At 39.0% G+C, this 20,716-nt stretch overlaps 1 protein-coding gene across 1 annotated transcript in view; it reads left to right on the top strand.

Moving 5' to 3' along the window:
• Window positions 1–20,716, top strand: part of EXOC4 (exocyst complex component 4) — a 643,225-nt gene that overhangs the window by 277,370 nt on the left and 345,139 nt on the right. Inside the window, exon 10 of the mRNA XM_081147994.1 lies at window positions 17,846–17,942. Within this exon, the coding sequence (XP_081004120.1) occupies window positions 17,846–17,942 (97 nt within the window). The remainder of the gene's footprint in view (window positions 1–17,845; window positions 17,943–20,716) is intronic.

The following is a 20,716-nucleotide window of genomic DNA, read 5'->3' as shown; positions in this document are numbered from 1 at the left end:
AGTTTTTTGGGACCAGTTTGTTGAAACATTAGTAAACATGGAAGGTGACAGGCGCATTAGTCAGCTTCTGCTGCTCTGACCTGCGCTTTAAAATTAGGCCTGCATTTTATGCAGTTGAAAGAGCTGACCACCCGTGTCAGATACGCTGATCAGGTGAGGAAGGTAGGAAAATGGAGCCTCCCCCTTCTGTACCCTGAGAGTACAGGCACATTGCAGGTTTCTGAGGCTCATGGAATGTGAAAACTAATAAATCAGGTTTTGAAACATTGTAGAACAACTTATTTTAATGCATATGGTGTTGGATCTTAGACAAGATAGAGTTTGGAGTAAAAATAGATTAGGCAGCATCAGAAGGACAATGTACCTAAGTGTCACCTGCATAACACTGTTTAAATCCATTTCATGGCACCAACTCAGAAATTCAGTAAATAATAAGGGCACCAAGAGGAGCCCTCAAGAGCTCCATGGAATTGTACCTGAGAGGGATCAGAGTGAAATTGTATTGCACAAGCATTCTGTGATCATCCTAATATCTCCTCTATTGTGCTCTAAGCAGATCAGAGGACTGTAATTGCTTTATAGACTTCTTATAAGAAGCATTAACGGAAGAAATGCAGATTGTTATAATGGACACATTTGCATCAGTGCTTGTGAGCCTGTGTTATGCTTGGAACGTCTGCTATATGGTCATCTCGTCACAAAGTGTACCACTGCAGGCCCTGGCCAGGTGGCTCAGTGGTTGGAGCGTCGTCCCAAACACCAAAAGGTTGTGATCCTGGGTGGGGTGTGTACAGGAGTCAGCCAATCCATGTTTCTCCCTCCCTCCTCTCCCCTCTCCTCTTCCCTCTCCCCCCTCTTCTTCCTCTCTTCCTCTCCAGAAATCAATGAAAGCATTTCCTTGGGTGAGGATCAAATAAAAGAAAGGACCATTGCCTAAAGACGACAGACAACTTAAATATAAAGATAGATTTAGAAGAGCCAACAAGCATGGCCCTGAGGTTTGAATTTAATATTTGCCAAGTAAAGCCTTGGGGGAAAATCACCAGCAAAATCTGATGTCATTAAGTAGGTAATTTTAAGTTGTCCTTTATTGTTTTTTAGTTATAGCGGAGTAAAAAATTTTTCCTTCAAATTTTTTTTTGAAGTAAAGCATTTTTAGTAGAATATGCTACAAATTCAAGTTGTTTAAAGTTTCATGGCAGAATTTTCCTGGGAATTTGTTTAACCTTTACTTTAATGCAGAACAGTGTAATCTGAGTTTGGGACTATTTTTTGGTTGCATAAATGGAAAACAGGAGTGGAAATGTATTTTCCCTTGGCAAAAACAGGAGAGGATGCGTCTCATGAATGTCTCATATTCCGCAAAGAGGTCTAGGTCAACACTTTGTTTGATGACGTCATTTGAGTTAGTAGTTTCTTTCTGCCTTCTCAGAATGGTTTTATATTTGTCGTGTTCATCAGCTGTGGAACATTGTAGTACAGCTCTAGGCATGATGCTGAAATAGATAAAAAGACCCTGCCTTCAACATGCCCTGCTTTCAAGGTGGTCACAGTTCCTGGAGGGAGAGAGGGCACCACACGTCACTGCTTCAAGATGGATTGAAAATAAAGATGAAATAAAATGTTACAGTACGTGATGCATGAGATCAGTTCGGCAGAACAGTCATTTGTTCTTGGCCCAGAATTTAAAGATTTTTCTCCAGTTTAATAAACATTCAACCAGCTTGTGCCCAGTCGTGCTTCACTTTTAGCCTGCCTTTGGTTCAGAGGGTTTCTCTGAGCTTGTGCTAGGTCAGGGGGTGCCTGTGGTTGGAAACTTTTGAATGCCACCCCTGAGCAACTCTCTCAGTCTAATGCTTCTGCCGATGTACACTGAGTATTGTGCCAGCAAGCCTGCTGCTTTGCTGTATCATGGCTTCCTGCGTGTGTACTGCTTGCCGGGCCTGTGCTCACCAAAACGGACTTGAAATAACTAAAGGCGGGTATGTACCTTGAGAGGCTTTCCTTTAATAGGAGAAAAATTAATGTTATAAATACAATTATAGGAATCTGTGCCAGGTCAAAAAAGAACCCCAGGAAGACCTTTTCGCTTATACACTCCTGGCAAGGCTCAGGGCAGTATCTACAGTTTTGGCCCGAGTACTTAAATTTTATTGTCTTTTCTTGTTAATAATGATAAATATATATGTAGTATTCAGACACGCTAACACAGGCTTTAGGAAGGTTTTTACTAAAGACTTGGGTGGATCCAGGAGAATTAATATGTGGTTGTTATCTGTGTTAAATGTAACTGGTGTGTTTCTGGCAACTTTGTGTTGGAAGAATTTCCACAGACCCAGAAGTTGCGGAAATAGTAGTATATATATAGTCTGTATTCTCAGCATCCACATTTAATAGTTATCAGGATTTTACCTTCTTTGCTCCATCTCCCATTTCCTTTTTCTTTTTTACCCTTTGTGAAGTGTTTTAAAGCAGTTCCTGGACATCAAGTCATTTTAGCCCCATGTGCCCGAAGTTGCGTCTGTGTATCAGAATTAAAAAAAGAAAAGATTGTTGTTATAATTCAAGTGTTGAGATGCAGGGGTCTGGAAGCTGCTCCGCTTTGGGACACTGCCTGGCCTACACGGCCCGTGCTCCTGCCTGTGAGAGGAAATAACCCAGTCTGGAGCGGCTGCTGGGGAAAGGTGTTCACAGGAGAAAGCGGGGCGGTAACAGGGAGGGGTTGGGACTGGGGAACTGTCGGGTCTGGATCAGGAGCAAGGGAACTGAGAATATTTTGAGGGGAGGATGAGTGGTAATGGTTAGAGTGTTTCTGCCCATGGAAATCGATCAATGAAATGGGAAGGAGAGGTGCAGTGGACTTTGGAATAGTCGCCGGAGGTTTTGTCACCTCTGGTTTGGTTGATGGTCGTCCCAGCTCTGCGTGCTGCTTGGCAGAGAGAATTGAAGGGTTCAGACCAGAGACTTTGTTCTGGGGAAGATATGAGAGGCTTTTTGAAGCAAGACTTTATGTCAGGATCAAAGTTAAGGAGAGGGTTGTGTTAGAGACTATTCTGAGTTTTTAAAAACATGATCTTAAATTTGCATTAAATTATACCCTGCTCTGCTCCAAGTTTTTAATAGCTTCCCATTGTACTTAGGATTAAAAAATCTATTTTTCGTAGCATGACCTCCCAGGCCCTCTCTGAGCCCGCTTCCCCTACTCCCCTCGCTTTACTCCCTCCTCCCTCATCTTCTGTGAACTTTTCTCAAGGCCCGAGTGTGCCTCGCTCTTCAGTGCCTCAGGGCCTTCCACGTGCTCCTCCCTCTGCTCGGAACACTCCAGAACACTCCTTCCTCCGGTGCTTCCAGACCACCCCCTACTTCTCCTGCACCTTCGTGTAAACGTCACTCCCTCAAAAGGCCTCGAAGTAAATGAGCACCTAATGGATACTACAGAGACGATTGTTAAATATTACAGAGGAATCATGGTCTCTCCTGCCCCTTTGTTCCAACCCCATAGCACAGAAGGCAGTTTGTAATTGCTACGTGTTTCTTTGTGGGATAGCCTAATGCCTATCTCATTGCAATGCGGTCCGCTGCACGAGGGCTGGGCTATGTCTTTTTTCATCAAGCTTATTTCCCAGCACCTAGGACAGTGCCTGACATGCAGCTAAGTCCTTTTTACTATTTAACAATTAAAAATATATATATACTTCCAATTATTTTTATTGTGGTAAAATACACATCACATAACGTTTGGCATCTTAACCGTGCAGCAGGTTTTCTAACTGGTGGTTGAATTCTGAGTGTATGTGCAATCCAACAGTGTTATGAATCTTTACTATTCAAGTTCTTAAAGAATATTTAATGACCTGGGGAAACACTCAGGATAGATGGTTAGAACAGAAAAGCTGGCTCAAACATTTACATATATGTGGTTCCCATTTTCTGTGTGTGTGCTTCAGCTGTGTGCTTGTCAGGCATGCCATTTTAGTGGACATTCCCTGTATAATATCTTCCTCAGAACTATATCCTCATGGCCAGATTTCTGGAACTTAGTTTTTATAGACTTTTTGTTGCTGGTATATAGGTATACGTGCTTTCCACTGACTAAATTTAATATTGAAGTGAATTTATTTATATTTTATTTTACTCTCACTTTATATGCCAGGGAAGGGCTTCCTGAGAAGGAGGTTGTGGAGTAGAGACATGAAGGCGATAAGGGAGCAAACCGTGTAGACCTGGAAGAAGAGGGTTGGCAGAGGGAACAGCGTGAACGGAGGCCCGAGGCAGACGTGTGCGTGGTGTGTTCACAGCAGAGGAGAAGGCCTGTGTAAGGAGCAGAGTGAGACAGGGAAGAGTAGGAGAGGAGCCCAGAACATTACAGGGGCAGACGGTGTAGTCTTCCAGGTTATTGTAAGGAGCTGGGCTTTTATTCCACATGAGATAGAAGCGTTTGGAGTATTGCGGCGCGAGGAGTAACTGGATTGGCCTTATATTTTAGGAGGATCTCCCTGGCTGCTGTGCTGAGAATCACCTGAAAGGGGACAGGGTGGAAGCAGAGGCCAGTTAGGAGACCAGTGATCAGGAGATAGGTGGTGGTGGCTTTGAGAGTAGTAGCAGTGAGGGTGGGGAGAAGTAGTGGGCTTCTTGATGTTTCGAAGACTGAACCAATCAGACTTGCTGATGGTCTCGATGAGAGGCTAGGAGAGTGAGAATGACACCAAAGGTTTTAAACATGAGCAACCAAAGATAGATGCTGTTCTTACTGAGCTAGGACCTTATACAATTCCTGTACATGGTTGAAACAAAATGAAAACTTGTAGAATGTATTTGAATTTAATGTGCCTTCTGTCTTTTTGTTCTAGTCTCACCTTTGTTCTCTGTTGCTGGAGTGATGCTTGACTGTTGGGATAAAAGATGTTTACACTGAATCTGTATCCACGGACCATTAATTTCCAGGCCTAAGATGCTTTGTCTCCTATCTTCAGAGCCTTTTTGTTAGTAACCTCTGCCCATCTCTGCTCTGTACTGAGCTAAATTGACAAGTCATTCTTTTGTACATTTTATTTTAATAAAAGGCCTTGTCTGTATTTTAGATTTTTTTGAAAAATACATTTTAAAAGCAGATTTACTGATCTTTAAAGAAATACAAAAGCAAAGTCCTTTTCCAGGAAGAGGTTTTAACAATAATTTTATATGATGTATTTAGAAAATGCTGATAAGTAGCTCCTTTGTCATGTGATTGAGTCACTATTTTTGATCAGCCAAATGGGGTATTTATTGAATACCAATATTAGGAATTCTGTATTGTGTTATCTCTGCCAGTCTGCTTTCCTGCATTATTAATATCAGGCTACTTTGTAGAGGAAGAATGGCATATTTTCTCTGCCAAACAACTAGAACTTCATGTGCCTTCCTGGATTTTATTAGGCCTTTTATGTAAGTTGGTTTCCAAGTTCAAGAGCAATAGATCTATCTTGGTGGAATGCTACTTTTTAAATTCTTTTGTGATATATTATAATAGCTTTGTTTCTAACTTTGGTTTATTTTTTTTATACCTCAGTCAGAACATGAACTTCTTCAGGTCATGGACTCTGTTTATTAGTTAAGTTTCTATCATCATGAGCCCACTCCTAGGCACAAAGATGCTGAGTTCCTGATTATGGATGGAATTCAATTAAATAAATATTTTTTTTATTAAATGAGTATTTTTCAGAATTGCTTCTTTGAAAACCATTGGCTATAGTGATTTGTTTAAAATTCTGATACCTATTTTGGGGTGAATAATTGAGAAACATTTTAGATTAAAATCACAGAGACATTTTATGAATTTTTCCCATTTTGTCATAAGGCAGAATCTAACATGCTTACCCTAAAAGAAAGAGGGCATAAGATAATCATAATTAGATGGTGTAAAAATGTCAACCTGAAATGATACCAATTATTTTTTCCTGAAGCATAACTAATATCCCAAAGCAAAAATACATTTAAAATCCCATTAGAATTATTGCATATGAAATATCAATGATTACAATAATTGGCATAAATTTCTACTTCACAAAGGTATTACTGTATTATATTATGCAGTATCAGAAAATGTAGATAAAGCCAATGGGTAGAATATGTTATAAAGGACATTATAGTCTAGGAAATAAAATTTCATAGATGTGAGCATTTCTCAAGAGTATCTATCTTTATTTTATTGGTAAGAAATAGATGGCTGAGAGTGGTTGAGCAACTTAATCACTTATAATTACTTGATATCAAAATTAAAAAGAGAAGTTCATTCTCCTAATATCTGATTTTATAATCCGTACCAAATTGTGCTTTACTAGGTAATGTTATATTTTACTACCTCAAGTTAACTGATAATATTTAAGGCAAGAATTATATTCTCTGTTATTTTTCTATATTATTTGTAATGATTATCTTTGGTTTACTATCAGAATTGATAAACACAGTCACAAGGATATTTGAATAGAATCCAAAGACACTTTCACTGGAGTAACTGAATTCTGAGGGGAAGTTATTTGTAGGCTGTCTGTAAAGAGTAGGTTGTGTGGAGACCTCTTTTTTTCAGCAGTATTAATGAGAAAGTACTACTAAAGTCAGTTCAGACAAGCAGAAGCTATTGCTAATGTTTTCTGGTAGAACCTATCTTCAAACCAGGCCTCAAAGAATTGCTGCAGATAAATTATAAAACACATGTGCATGCACACATGCACACATACACACATACACGATACACAACACATACTGGAAAAATGGTTCCAGGAACAAAATTCAGCAGAGGTGAGAGACAGAAAATCAGATTAGCAAAGTCTTTCAAATTGCAGTTATGAAACATATAATACAGGCTTATCTTACAAGATGTTTTTAATTGATAACCTTTTGCTGTAATGGCTTTCTGCCTTTTATATCTTTTTCTTGCCACATTACAGTGTGTATATATTTTTAATTGCCACATCATGTTGTAGTTATATATGTGTTTGTGTGTTTGTGTGTATATTTGTATCAATTATATATGTGTGTGTATTTAACCAAGTCCCTATTGCTTTGCATTTTAAGTGATTTTTCTTTTTTTTTTTAGTTTAATATACTGTTCTGCAATGAACATCTTTGTTGCTAAATCTTAAGTTTACCCATGATATTATTTTTTACTGAAGATGGGAGGAAATTCCTAGAATTGGGATTTGAACACGTAGGGTATGTGCTTTTTACCCAATTATGACAGGTAAAATGGAAAGTAAAGTTTTTGAGAATAAGAACAAGATATAAGAGTGTCAGCAAAATGTGGAACAAATATTATTGGAAAAATTCACTAGTTTGTGCTTTGGTGCATGGCTGACAGTGAACCTGCTGCATTTAATAAAGGACAGAGGTTAAGGCAAACATTGGAGGCCCATCTTTTCCTATGGTCATTGTCATTATTCCAATCATAGATGAATGAGAGGGTTGTATTTCCTTTTTCATGAATAGTACTATGTTGGGGTAAAAAAATGTGTTGAACACTGGAGATCTGCAAGGGCTGGACAGCCTGGATAGACTGTAAAATCCTGATTATTTTATCCATTATTCCCTGAACGTATGATATGCATAATCCTACATTATGCTCTATTTATATAGAAACAGAAGAAAAGGCGTCTGCCAGCTGTAATTTTGAGTGTTGATCATATCAGGGATCTTGTTAAGCTGCCTTAGGAGACCAGTTTTCATTCTGTGAGAATATTGCAGGAGTTTTTTGCCTGAAGTGCCTGGAAAGTTGACTGTTGCTGATTAAGCCTAAGCAGTGACTGGGTTTTCTAGTGAAGCTATTAAAGGCACTTGTGCCTCAGTAATGTGCATGTTGCCATTGAGCCCTGAAGTAATGCTATTTGTTTGGATGCCAGCCCTGATTAGCTTTGTCGATAAACTCACTACTACCATGCTCTGCAGTTTGTATTTGGACTCTATGTTTGTACTTAAAGAGCCCTTTATCTCTCCTACTCATAGTCATTTTGACTTATTATATTTTGAGCCTGTCATATCAATCCCTTCAATATAACATCTTTCCAACTTTGAGAGTACTTAGATTTAAGCACCTCTCTGAGTGTGAAGACAATGACAGCATTTAACAGCACCTTTTCCACGCTATGAACTAGTATATTTATGCCCTAATCATTTCCAGTGGCCCAGGCTCCATCATAGACCATTTCACAGACAAAGTAAGATTGATGGACTCAATCTGTTTTCAGGTTGATGCTTATCCGCATCGTAAATCTACCGCTCAGCTGGCAAACCATCATTGAAAGACCCCTGACCAAACATATGTGTTAGGTCAAAACCGAGAAGGGCTTATCTAATCTGAGAACGTCACTGCGTGGTCATCCTTCCGATCACTCTTGCTTTATTTTAATGGGAACTACTGAGCAAAGAGTAAAACCTTCTGCAACCTGCAACTTGAGTGAGAAGGGAAACCTTATTGTCTTTTAATGATAGGCAGACGCCTGGGTGAAACAGTATAGATAGTTTCCCAGTTGTACCAGTTCCCAAGTGCTTCTGCTTCACCTGTTGTATCTGGTAATGCTTCCTCAGTGATGCTTCGAAGCAGACAGGGCTCCCCTATAGGAGGCAGGAGGGAGCTGTGGGGCTGGTGGGAAACGGAGAGCAAAATACACAGGATGGGGCCAGAGGAGGTTTACAGTTGTGAGTATGTGAAACAGTTTATTCTTGTGTTATTATGTATTAATTATTGTGTTATTTTCCATATGAACAACTGTAAACCTACTTTTGCCCCACCCTGTACTTCTTCAGTGTGCTCTCCAGTGACCCCCCCCCCCAATTTCTTTTCTAAACAGTTAGTTATGTAGAACAACAACAACAACAACAGTGAGCATTAAGGTGCAGCCTCTTCCTTGGAAAACAATGTGGCAGTTCCTCAGAATGTTAAACATAGAATATCAGATGGCCCAACAACTCAAACTCTAGGTCTATGCTGAAGAGAACTGGCCCTCACAGACACACCCTCACAAAACCTGCGTGTGGTTGTTTATAGTAGCATTGTTTATAATAGCCAAAAAGTGGAAATACCCAAGGGTTCATCAGTAGATAAATAAACTAAAGTGGTATATACATACTTTGAAATATTATCCAGCCCTGAAAAGGAATGAAGTCCTGATTTATCCTACCACGTGGATGAACTTGGAAAACATTATGCTAAGTGAAAGAAACCAGACACGTGATACACCAGGTAGGTGACTGGAGCTTACACATGAGAATCTCTGAGCTAGACATATCCGATTAACCACTAAACATATTTAATAGATTCAGGAAAATCAGAACTAGGGGATCAGTTAAAGAGTGGAAGGAAAAGAATCAATGCGGTCTCCTTATGTACTCTTAAAATAAAGTGAGGTGGGGGGAATGTCACCCAGATAGGAATGCTCCTCGAAGACGGTCCATGCAGGTTCCCTTGTGCCTTATGATCACCATTTAAACAGAGGCACTCGGTGATTGGCCCTTCGGTAATTGGCCCATACCTTACATTTGCTCTTCGTGGAGCAGGCCGTTTCAGACTCCCTTACAGAAGCTGTCGGACTGTTAGTAATGGAGCCCTCCCTGACTTACGCTCACAGAAGAGCTCCAGGTGAGCACATTTTACTGGTGGCTCAGAGTGAGCTGCTATTAACCTTAAGTTTTGTTTCTCTTTTGTTATTGTTGTTCCTTGTCATGCTGTACTCCAAAACCTCTTACAGGTTAGTGATAGCAAGATAATTAAGAAACCGGTATTTTTTGTTTTGTTTTGTTTTTTAAACCATGAGACCACCCCAAAGTAAAAGATTATTGTAAAATTCACTTGCTATTTAGGAGCTAGAATATATTCAACTATTGAACTACAATAGAATATGATTTTTATTTCTTCATACAAAAATATTTCATGGTCTTTAACCAAAAATCCAGGAGAGAGTGTCTTACTGGAAGCAACACTCAGGTGAGGTATTTCCGTCCTAGCAGTCTGCTCAAATGGAAATTCCAGCAGCTATAAGATACTGCATATACACATGCTCCACTGTCCTTCATACCTGAGAACACATACCATTTGTCCTCTCACAATAACTTGTCATTAGGCAGTCCCTAATTTAGACTCCCTTTCTCTGCATTATGCCTTATGCCCATGAGTGACTTTAGAGAGGACCAGTAGGAATGTCCCTTCTTCCTCTGGCTGAGATCCTTGGAATTTCCTTTCTTTCTTTTCTCAACCTTGCCCTATTCCCAAACTTTGCTGCTGCCTAACTCTTTAAGTAGGAAACATCGAATTGCCCCCTTGCCACCTCGCCATTTCTAATTCAGGGGAGGGCTGCCTGTGGTTGGGACCACAGGGAAAGCAAGGAAGGCTGTCATTCTAAGTATGTCCCTCTCTAACTGTGACTTCCCATTTCCTTTCACCCTGACTCCTGGCATAACTACTCATTGATCTTAGAAACCCCCAGGTGGCATCTTCTGTCATTTTCTTCAGCCAAACCTTTTCCAAGCCTCATTATTTTCCCATCAAGCCTTGGCCTATCTGTGAGCACTCGAATTTTTTTCACACCAGAAACTTCAACTCTTTTTATCCCTCGTTTTCACTTCTAGATGGCACATTCATAACCCTGGCTCTCAAAGTCTCTCCTCTTCGCTCTTATTTCTGCTCTAGAATATTCTGCAGCTATATGGCATTGCTATAAATTTCAGTCATTTCATCTCACCTGGGCCCTCAGCAGTATAAGAGGATTACCAAGGAATCCTTCATGTTTTTTCTCCCCTCCTCTCAAAGATTAGTTTAGTTGATCAGCACTCGCCTTAAGCCTCCACCCTCTGAGGTCGTGAGCATGAATCTACTCCGATTCAGGGGCTCCTGATTCTCCATGCCACCCTAAGAGGCCCACTTTGTGTGATGGAAAGTACTCTGATGGAATGCCTGGGGGAGCTTTTTTGTTGTTGATTATTTGATTGTTTGGGTTTGGGTTTGAATCCTGATGAAGGAAGAATGTTAGGCAAGAGGCTTGGTTGAGATGATGGGTTTCAACTCCCAGCAGCTGTTGGCTACTTGGAATGCACGAGGATCCTAATTCAGTTCGCAGCAATGCAGCACACAAGAAGGGAAAAGGCATCCTGAGTGATATCTGTAATTCCTACTTACTTATAGTCTTTGAGTACCAGAAGAATCCACCAATGTCACCTGCTTTTCTCGCTGGGCTGCCGTGATTGTGTTAAGTTATGGGTGTTTGCAGGTCCGGAGAGGAAGGATGTATATTTCATGAGTGTTAGCCCCAAATTCATGCTCAGGATTTTAAATGGTTACAGAGAACAACAGATAGAGACAAGGGTGTTGTATAATTAGAATCTGCAGAGAGAGTAGATCTTAAGTGTTCTCCCCCCTCCAAAAAGATAGCAGGGCGATGGTGTGTGAGTTCACTGGGCGGGAGACGCTTTCACCGCATGTGCCTGCATCAGATTGCCATGGCCTGCGCTGTCACTGCCTCACAGCTTCGCCAGGCACACCTCAATAGAGCGGAAAAAAGGAATATAAACAAGGCTTTAAGTTTTAAAAAAGCGAACTTACTTCATTTACATTCTAGGACTGTTCATTTTGTTAAACTTTTGAGACTTTTCAAAACTTTGTATTTTCCTCCATCTTTCTTTGTCTTTGTTGCTAAAATTAAAAAAATGTTTAGATGATCTCTGTGGGACTCCATGCATTTTGTGTCATAGGGAAACTGTAAGACATTATAATGGCTTCAGATGGTTAACGTATGGAAATGACCTGTGGTAACAAAAAAAGAAACCGCAAGGGAGGGCTATTGAGTTTTTTTTTTGTACTGCAAAGGAGAAACAGAAAAAATGTGCTTCTGTCTTTGCGTTGGGTATTAATACAGGCCAGCTCTCCAGAGTCCCTTCCCTGAAGGTCTCAACCCTTGCTTGCCTTCCTACTTCCATGCTCCTGGACCTCCATGGAACCCTTGCCAAGGGTTTGAGGTCAGAGGGGTCATTATACCCACTACTAGTCAGGAGAGGTGGGGAAAATGGAATTAGTTCTAGTTCTTACTGTTGGGACCTTATTAGAGAGGAAAGTGTTATCTTTGGCTCAGTGGGGACCATTAAATGTGTTTCTCCCAGAATTATTGTCTACACAATAGTTTTATCTATAGAATATTGTTTTCTTAAGCTTCTTGTACATATTTGATCAAAGACTCTTTTGTATGTTGCCTTGGATAACCAGCTACTGTAGTTAGTGTTGAGCCCATGGAAAATATATTTTATATGTTAAAACCACAATGAAATCAGGGTTTACGCCTCCCTATTTTAGAATTTTCCTGTATCACCCATCATCTCTGTCACTTTATTCAACCTGTGAGTTTCTTGGGAGCATAAAATGATATTAAGTATGTATAGTTGGAAAAAAAGTTGTTTGAATACTGAACCTACCAAGTGTATGACCTTGAGCAAGACACTTTGCTCCCCTCGGCCCCATTGAGCCTCAATTTCTTCACCTCTGTGTTAGGTAATGGCATGACAGGGATATTATTAGGGCTAAGTGAGACATTTTATATAAAAGGTCTAGCACAGTACCAGTTTCCTAATAGATGGGTAATAAATGAGTCCCCTTTGCCCTCTTGATCTTCTCTCTGTATATCCTTTGTAGCACTTGACACCTGCCTTAATTACCTACAGTACGTTAGAGCTAGCCGCCCAGGAACAGAATGTAACTGAGCAATGAAATATAGGCAAGGCATGGTGGAGATAGCTCATTTGTTTCTATTTGGGAGATTGTTTTCTACAAATAATGTCTCAATCAATATACTTTTTCAGGAATTTATTGAAACTTGGATTCCTTACTGAACATACTTGATGTGAAACACAACTGCTGTTTGGCCCTAAATGCTTTGTACTTAGAATTCACTTGGGCTAAAAGAGACATTATTATTTTTTGTTTGTTCATTTGTTTGTTTATATATTCATTCAGCTGAGTATTCATTATGTACAAGAAACTAGTCTAAGCACAAGGGATACATCCATGAACAAAGTAGCACTGTTGTTAATATTTATATACTTGGTGAGAGTTGAGTCCAAAAGATGATCCTTTCCTTGAAGGGCTTGTTGCCTAGATTTTTCTTCCCAAGTCCAGCAGCAACTTACTCATGAGCAATAGAATATCATCACCAATCCTGAGTTGCATGACTTGACTGTAATTGTGAATTATTTGAATGTAAGGAAAAGTATTTTACCTTCATTTTCTTCTTAATTTAGTACCAAACCCCAAGCTCATATCTAGTCCCTTGTTACAAGTTTGTTCGCAGTGGTGGTAGCTGCAGCAACAGCATGGAATCATAATGATAATTTGTGCTTTAAGAATGGGCACGTGACAGAGAACTTAATCTAAAAGAACCCCTCTGGCAAGGTGACGGCTGTGAATTCAGGGAATTCTTCGACCATTTAGCTGGCTCTTAGAGTCAATTAAAGACCCTTTTTATTGATGCAATCAGGAATTCCATATTTATTGTACTGAGTGCATTTTTATAATCCTTAGACTGTATTTACGAAGCAGAATATTTGCTGCAAAATAATTTACCTTCACTGTGGTTCTTTTCTATATGGAAAGGCCAATTTTCAATTCAGAGCCCATGTAAAATGTCAGAGGAGGCACGCTGCAGTCTGTGGCTCAGCAAAGTGACCCTCAGATTTTATACTGTTTTCATCTCAGTGCTTCGCATAAAGCATTCACGATTTCAACATCTATACATTTAATAATGATTATTTTTAATTGGAAATTTAAGAGTGGAGAAAGACTAATTTTATTCGATTGTGCTGTGTTCTCAGCAGTTTTCTAAGCTTTTCACTGCAATAATACTGCCCCTAAAATAAGACAGACATTGTCACTGGTCTCATTAATGATATAGACTTATATACTGCTGCCTACAGTAACAAGAATAACATTTTTTGAATTTAGAGTTTTTGTATTTTAGTTTATATTCCAGTGATGTTGCTTGGTGTGTGTGTGGTCAGCAAATCCTTAACTGCTTTATAATTCTCAAGGGAAAATTAGACAACCATTTATTTGAGATACACTAGGTGTCAGGCACTGTCCTGAATGCCCTTTACTATATTATCTTACTTAAACATCACCCAAGTGTTTGAAAGAATTTATTGCAATCTGTATTTTGTAAATGGGAAAGCTGAGGCTCAGAGAATGACGTAATTTTATCACAATTCTAATATCAGGTAGCAGACCTGGGGGCTGGCACAGATCTTTTTGATTCTCCCCCTGTACCGTAGCTCTCTCGGTGAGAATATTTGTTTCCATTAACTTCTGCAGTTTCGCTTTTTTATTTTTGTCCTATTAAAATGACTTTATTTATTATAAACTACATCCAATTCTAGATGGGAGGAATCAAGGAATAAATAAGTTTGGGAGCTAATTACTTAAAGTGAATTCTAAATGAAGGGACTGACCTGTGAGCACTGAGATGCTGTCATCTCCACAGTCACTGGTGGCCCTGGAGCCTCTTGCCGGTCATCTGGGAGAGCCTGTCAAGGCATTGTCCTCTTATTAGAAAGAGGAAGAGTGGCTGGGGCATTTTTGCCCCTCCTTTCTGCAGAGTCTACTTATAATGCTGCCGTCGGTTTCCCTGTCTTTGCAGCCACCCACCGTCATTCACCATTTTCTCTGGTTCCTATCACCTGGCCCCTGCGGGCCGAGATTCTACTGTAGCCTAATGGATGCCAGGGAGGCGGTGCTCTGGCCCTTCCCGAGCTCTTGGGCTTGGGCCGCGTGTTCCTCAGGACCGCTCCCGGCCTCGGCCCCGGGTTCTTGATGATGGGAGGGCGCGTGAGGACCGCGGTCTGGTTGCTCGCCCAGAACGTTCACTCTCTAGAGGAAACCTCAGAGGATAGACTCACGCTGTATGGTCTTTGGCCACAGCCTTTGTCTTTGGTTGTGACAGCTTTAATTTCAAGAGTATTTTTACCAGGCTAGTGCTGTTTACTGGTAATTGAATAAGCTGGATTAGAACTTGTGGTCCGTAAAGAGGAAGTCATAGCAAATGCAGTGTAGATGGCCCTGGGTAGCAGGACTGGAGTAACATACGGCGTTCTTGTACGTGGAATTGTGCCTGGGGTTCAGGTTGGGGGGAGTCACTTTTTTTTGCATATTTCTGCCCAAGCTTTACTTTTTATTTAGTTTAACCCCACTGTGAAAATCAGTAATCGTCTATCTGCAGCTAACAGGGATTTAGAACAAATGATTGGAGGTAGGTAGTCAGGTCTGTATTTAATTCTTGAATACCGAAAATCACAAAACATCAGGATTTTTAGAAACCTTTGGAGATCATGTTGTCTTTAAAAAGATATGCTCATATTGAGTAGATTTAGGCATTTTTTTGTGCGTGGACTCATTTATTTCATAGTAAGTTCTTTATGCTGTTCCTGGAGCGCAGAATATAACCTGATTTCTTCCTCACATATACACTCGTTTCCTTGGTGATTCAGTTGTGTCTTGAGTTTATGATTTGAGACAGAGAAGTGTTGGTAAAAGAGACATATTTACTCTGCTTTTTTCTGCCTGTGACCATACTGTGTGAGCCCTTGAGGAGGATTTTTTCTGCCTGTGATCATATCTGTGAGTTCTTGAGGAGGATTTTTACTGCAGGAGTAGTGTTTGTGCTAGGCTTGATGCTCTCCTTTTGCTTTCCTTTTAACTCGGCAAAACCAGTGGCTTGGCAGGGCAGTAATATCACTGATGCAAATATAGTGCAATAAAATTGATTTTTTTCTAATGAGAAAAATAGCTCATGATTTTCAATTAAGAGAGCTGTACATGTCGTTATATTTTCTGTTTTTCTTAAGACAAACCTTGCTCTGATTAGTTGGTGGAAACAACTAATCCAAGTGGGATTTGTCTAGACTCCAATGCCTCTGGGAACCCTTGATGATCTGGGGTATGTATTTCTGAAGCTTCACATGTTTTTATCAGTCAGTTGCTAAGATGCCTCAGAGACCGTTAAAATAGATAATAAATCAGGTGGTATCATGCAAAGAACTATAATTAGAAAGATAATGTTTAATTTAGAAAAAAGTGAAACATTGTAAGTCAGATTGTTAAGGTGTTGAGGAATGTGGCGTGTATCTTTCCTATCAGAGTTCTGACACTATTAAGAAATAACATAAAGTAGATGAAAGATGAAATATTACATTTATATTGATATACGCTAGATTGAATGATGTAGTCTAGTTTGAAAGTCAAATGAATGTTCTAAATGAACATCAAAATTAAACAGATTAGTCCGGCCAGTGTGGCTCAGTGGATTGAGCATCTATCTACTCATGAACCAAGAGGCCACTGGATCGATTCCTGGTCAGGGCACATGCCCTGGCTGTGGGCTCGATCCCCAGTAGGGGGCGTGCAGGAGGCAGCCAATTCGGTGTTTCTATCTATCCCTCTCCTTTCTCTCTCTCTCAGATCAGTGAAAACATATTTGAAAGAAATTAAACAGATTTACTAACCCCTTCCAGAAGGTGCTTGAACACTTCGCTCTTCTCTGACAAGGCAGGACCTTTATTGCTAAACTTAGCGAGACAACACTTACTATCTCACTGTATTCCGGTTTCTAAAGTGGAATAAGGGGGTTGTGGAAGCAGCATGCCCTGCTTTTTCTTCTTGTTCTCACCAGAGGAGTTAGTTCACTTTCCCTGGAGTGGGGAAAAGATGGAGAGAGGCCAGGGATTTCATTAATTGTGCTTCACTTTAATGGAAAGAAATGTGAGGATTGAGGGTGGAGGGAGAGCATTTCTCCCAGCATCCTAAAATATACATTTTTTTCATATTCTAAACCCCCTGAAATTAGGATGTATATGAAATCAATAGCATCTTAATGGCCGCCCACCTGAAAACGGTCATAATGAGTTATTTTGCCTCAGTGTGGTAGAGTGATTGTTTCTCATACTAGCACCCTTCGGTATTTCAGTTAATGAGCCTCTTAAGGCCCATTTGAGGAAAGAATATGAGTCTTGCTTGGTATAGGAACATGTTTTCTTTAAACCTGATAGCCTCAAGAACATATCAACATATTAAACCTGGCGGAATGGCTGTCAATCAGCAGCTTGAAATAAAGTCCTAGATACACTCCTTTGAGAAACTCGCTGACAGTTTTTAGAAAACAAGGATATTAGCAATGTCGAGTCAGTCAGACGATCCGGACTCTGAATGTGACATAGTTCTAAGAATCTCTTAACCGATGTATTTTTCTTATGTCTCCTTATTACATGTGTATGCAAGACTTACGGTAAACATCGACTATTTTTAAAAGGAGCTTTTCAGTAGGAAAAAGTAAAGATTCTAAATAATAAGGAAGCATTTTGTAGTTTAATTAGCAGGATATTTTCCCTTACTGTTAACCCACAATAGCGTATCTTCCAATTAGCGGGGCCTTAGATTTGATGGAATCCGGTCAGTTGGGTTCAGTTGGGTCTCTGCTCCAGCCTTTACAGCCCTGGACAACTTTGAATGGCAGCCTCCTTCCTCTGAAAGCTTCATGTGCCGTACTGTCCAAGACAGATACTGGTGCTTAGAGAGCAAGAGTTATAACCTTGCACTATTTCTTTAAATATACTGTTTATTCTTACTGTGCTTCCATGTTCTCGCTCCAGCGTGAAAATGCTCATATATAGTCTACTTAATGAGGAAGACTAGGTCAAGGCATCCCAAATAGTTTTGTAGATACTGAAGGCAATTGTTTTCAAAGATGGTCCTTCTTATTCCCTCATAACATTTATCTAGGTGTGCTCGGTTTATTTCTTTGTAATATTTCTAAAAATCTAAATCTCTATTTTTTATTTTTTCTGAAAGGGGATCCTGATGACAATTTAATTGAAGGTGGAGGAACAAAATTTGTCTGCAAACCTGGAGCCAGAAACATTACTGTCATATTCCATCCATTATTAAGGTAAGTCCAATCATGTGTACTCACTGAAGATCAATATTTTCATTATTAATGCTGATGTGCTGAATGCTAATAGGTCAGTCAGCATTGACACAAGTCATACAAAAATTTTTTTTTCAATCTTGTTCCATTTCCTAGGGCCTCAAAGTTAGTCAGTAGAACAAATAATTCCAACCCTGCGAAATAGTTATTTGTTCTCAGGAGAAATACTTCATAAATTCTTCAGATGTCCTTTCCTATTCCTTGTGCTTGCCCTTCTCCCTTCCCCTCCTTATGGATGTCAGGGATTGGCAAACTATGGCCCACCGGAGAAGCCTAACTCGTCACATACTTTTATAAATAAATTTTTATTGACACACAGTCATGCTCATCATTTATGTAGTGCCCATAGCTGCTTTCGTGCTAGCTACAGTTACAGAATTGAATATTTGCAGCAGAACCCATATGGCCCACAAAGCCTAAACTACTTACTCTTTGGCCCTTGACAGCAAAAAATTGCAGACCCGTGATCTGTCTCACTAATTTATACTAATGACTCAGTCGCCCTTTGAGAATTGGCAGGTCTCTGAACCAATGTGATTTACAAAAGTCAAAGACATTATATCAGACAAATATGTGGTTTTTATGTATTGAAGGAAAACTGGATGGTGACTAGAACGACATCTGTTACAGTGCTCAGTTTATTGTGATACTGTGATCGTGGAAAAATAAGAATCCATGATACTTGTATTTAAAAAACTTTTAAGCCCTAAATACCTTTGAAAAGGTACTTTTTGGGATGGGGGAAGTGAGTTTGTTCAATGGATCTAAAGTTTCAGTTTTGCAGGATGAAAAAGTTCTTGAGATCTGTTATACAACAATGTGCATATGGTTAACACTACCGAACTGCGCCTCTGAAAGAGGTTAAGAAGTTAAATTATGTGTTTTGACTACAGTAAAAAAGAGTATTCTTTGGACACAGATATCCAATGTAATATTAATTACATGTTTTCCTTGGTAATGAACCAGTATACATTTTTGTTGTATTTTCATGTAATGGACAAGAGACCCTTGGGTTCATTAAAAGTTAGACACTGCATATCATCATGTTAGCATTCTCAGATAATTTCTATTTGTGAGGCATTTGGATTAATGTTTTAACAGATGCTATTGAATTGGCCAGAGATAATACTGTATGTACTTTTCTAAAACATAAGCAGGTTATTACTGGCATTATCTTACCATGTCATTAAACAAGACTTCCTAGTTGATGTCATTAGAATTAATTTAATTCTTATCTTTTAAGCAGTTGTTTAAAGTTGTACTGGGATACTTTACCCCATTAGGTTAAATGCAAAAAACACAAGTATATAAGTAACAATAACAATGAGAATCCTCAGTTCCTCACAAGAAAATATGAGAGATTTTGAAAGAAATGTTACTAATCTTTAAAAAAATTGTTTTACTAAACATTTGCAGCAAGTAAATTATGTAATTTAAGAAGGACTGATTTAAGAGAATTGACTATTCCTCTAAATTTAGTTGATTTTATATATGTATAAAATGGGAAAACTTCAACATACGGAATTTCTAGATTAAGTAACAATTCTCATATTTATTGACTGACTTTGGTAATTAATTTAGTACTCACTCTCTTCTCCAGTTACAATTGATTTCTACTTAGTTAGTGTTGCTAATTGTTAGGAAAATGGGAAAATACCTTAATCATTATAGGCATCTTCTAACCGAGATTTAATGCCATAATTTACTGCAAAGTTCTGTTGTGGCTTGGATAAATGGAATCCTTATGCTTGCATTTGTTCTGAAGTATAGAAGAAACAAACCCTTTGGACATTTTTTGGCAGTGCTGTTAATAGCCGCTTTTCAAGAGATTTTTTTTTCCATAAACTTTTTTTTTCTCTTTTTAACATGAAGTTACTTAAATGGAGAAAACATACTATTTCACACTTAATAAAATGCAATTCTGGTAAAATACTGGTAGAACTTAATGTATTACAGTTCTTGACAGTTATTGTTTAATATTATATGTACATTGCTTTATTGGAGAGTTGTTTTAAGGCTTGAGAACATTCCTACTAGGTTTACTCACTTGTTTGGTCTCAACTATCATTCAGAATTTTAGTTTATTATTGATTAGAACTGGGGAAAGTTTTGTTGCACAATTTATAAGAGATTATCATTCACTCATTCTCTGTGTAACTCTTAATGGAAGTCACAAGAATATTATGTGGTCTGCAAGGTAAGTCAACTCCTTTCCAAGCAGGTTGGTCATTATAGACTTTAAATTAGCCTTTGACTCAAGTGCAACCTCTCTTGTCAAACCGTTAGAGAGTTTCAGCTGATAACTCATAATGGGCTTATGGAACTCCAGATGGCTAAGATCTTTTAGTATTTTAGTTTAGTTTAGTTTTTATGCTTCAGCACTTGCTGATTATTGGATTTATTATTTTGTCTAAAGTTTGGAAGTTTACTTTCGGTAGTGAGGAGAGTCAATGTGTGTTGTCATATGAGTGTATTTCATTTTTACTGTTGTCACTTAAAATTTTCCTCATTCCTCCTATAGTCATTTATTTATACTCAATAAATGAAAAGTTTATTGAAAACTTGGAATGTGTGTTTTTCCTTCTCCAAGTTAGATGTGGACCCTTGTTTAGAAATAGTCACTCGCTTTTATGGGCTTATTAAATATGTATAGATACATTTTTCATCCTTTTGCTCCTTACTTCTTTTTCATGCTAGTTCAAAGTGAATGTGATTTAGCATTTTATTACTTAAAA

Source organism: Miniopterus schreibersii (genome assembly GCF_964146895.1).
Source record: "Miniopterus schreibersii genome assembly, chromosome: 9".
Lineage (NCBI taxonomy): Eukaryota > Metazoa > Chordata > Mammalia > Chiroptera > Miniopteridae > Miniopterus > Miniopterus schreibersii.
The sequence above is the reverse complement of the archived record's forward strand: the minus strand, read 5'-3'. Positions and strand labels throughout refer to the sequence as shown.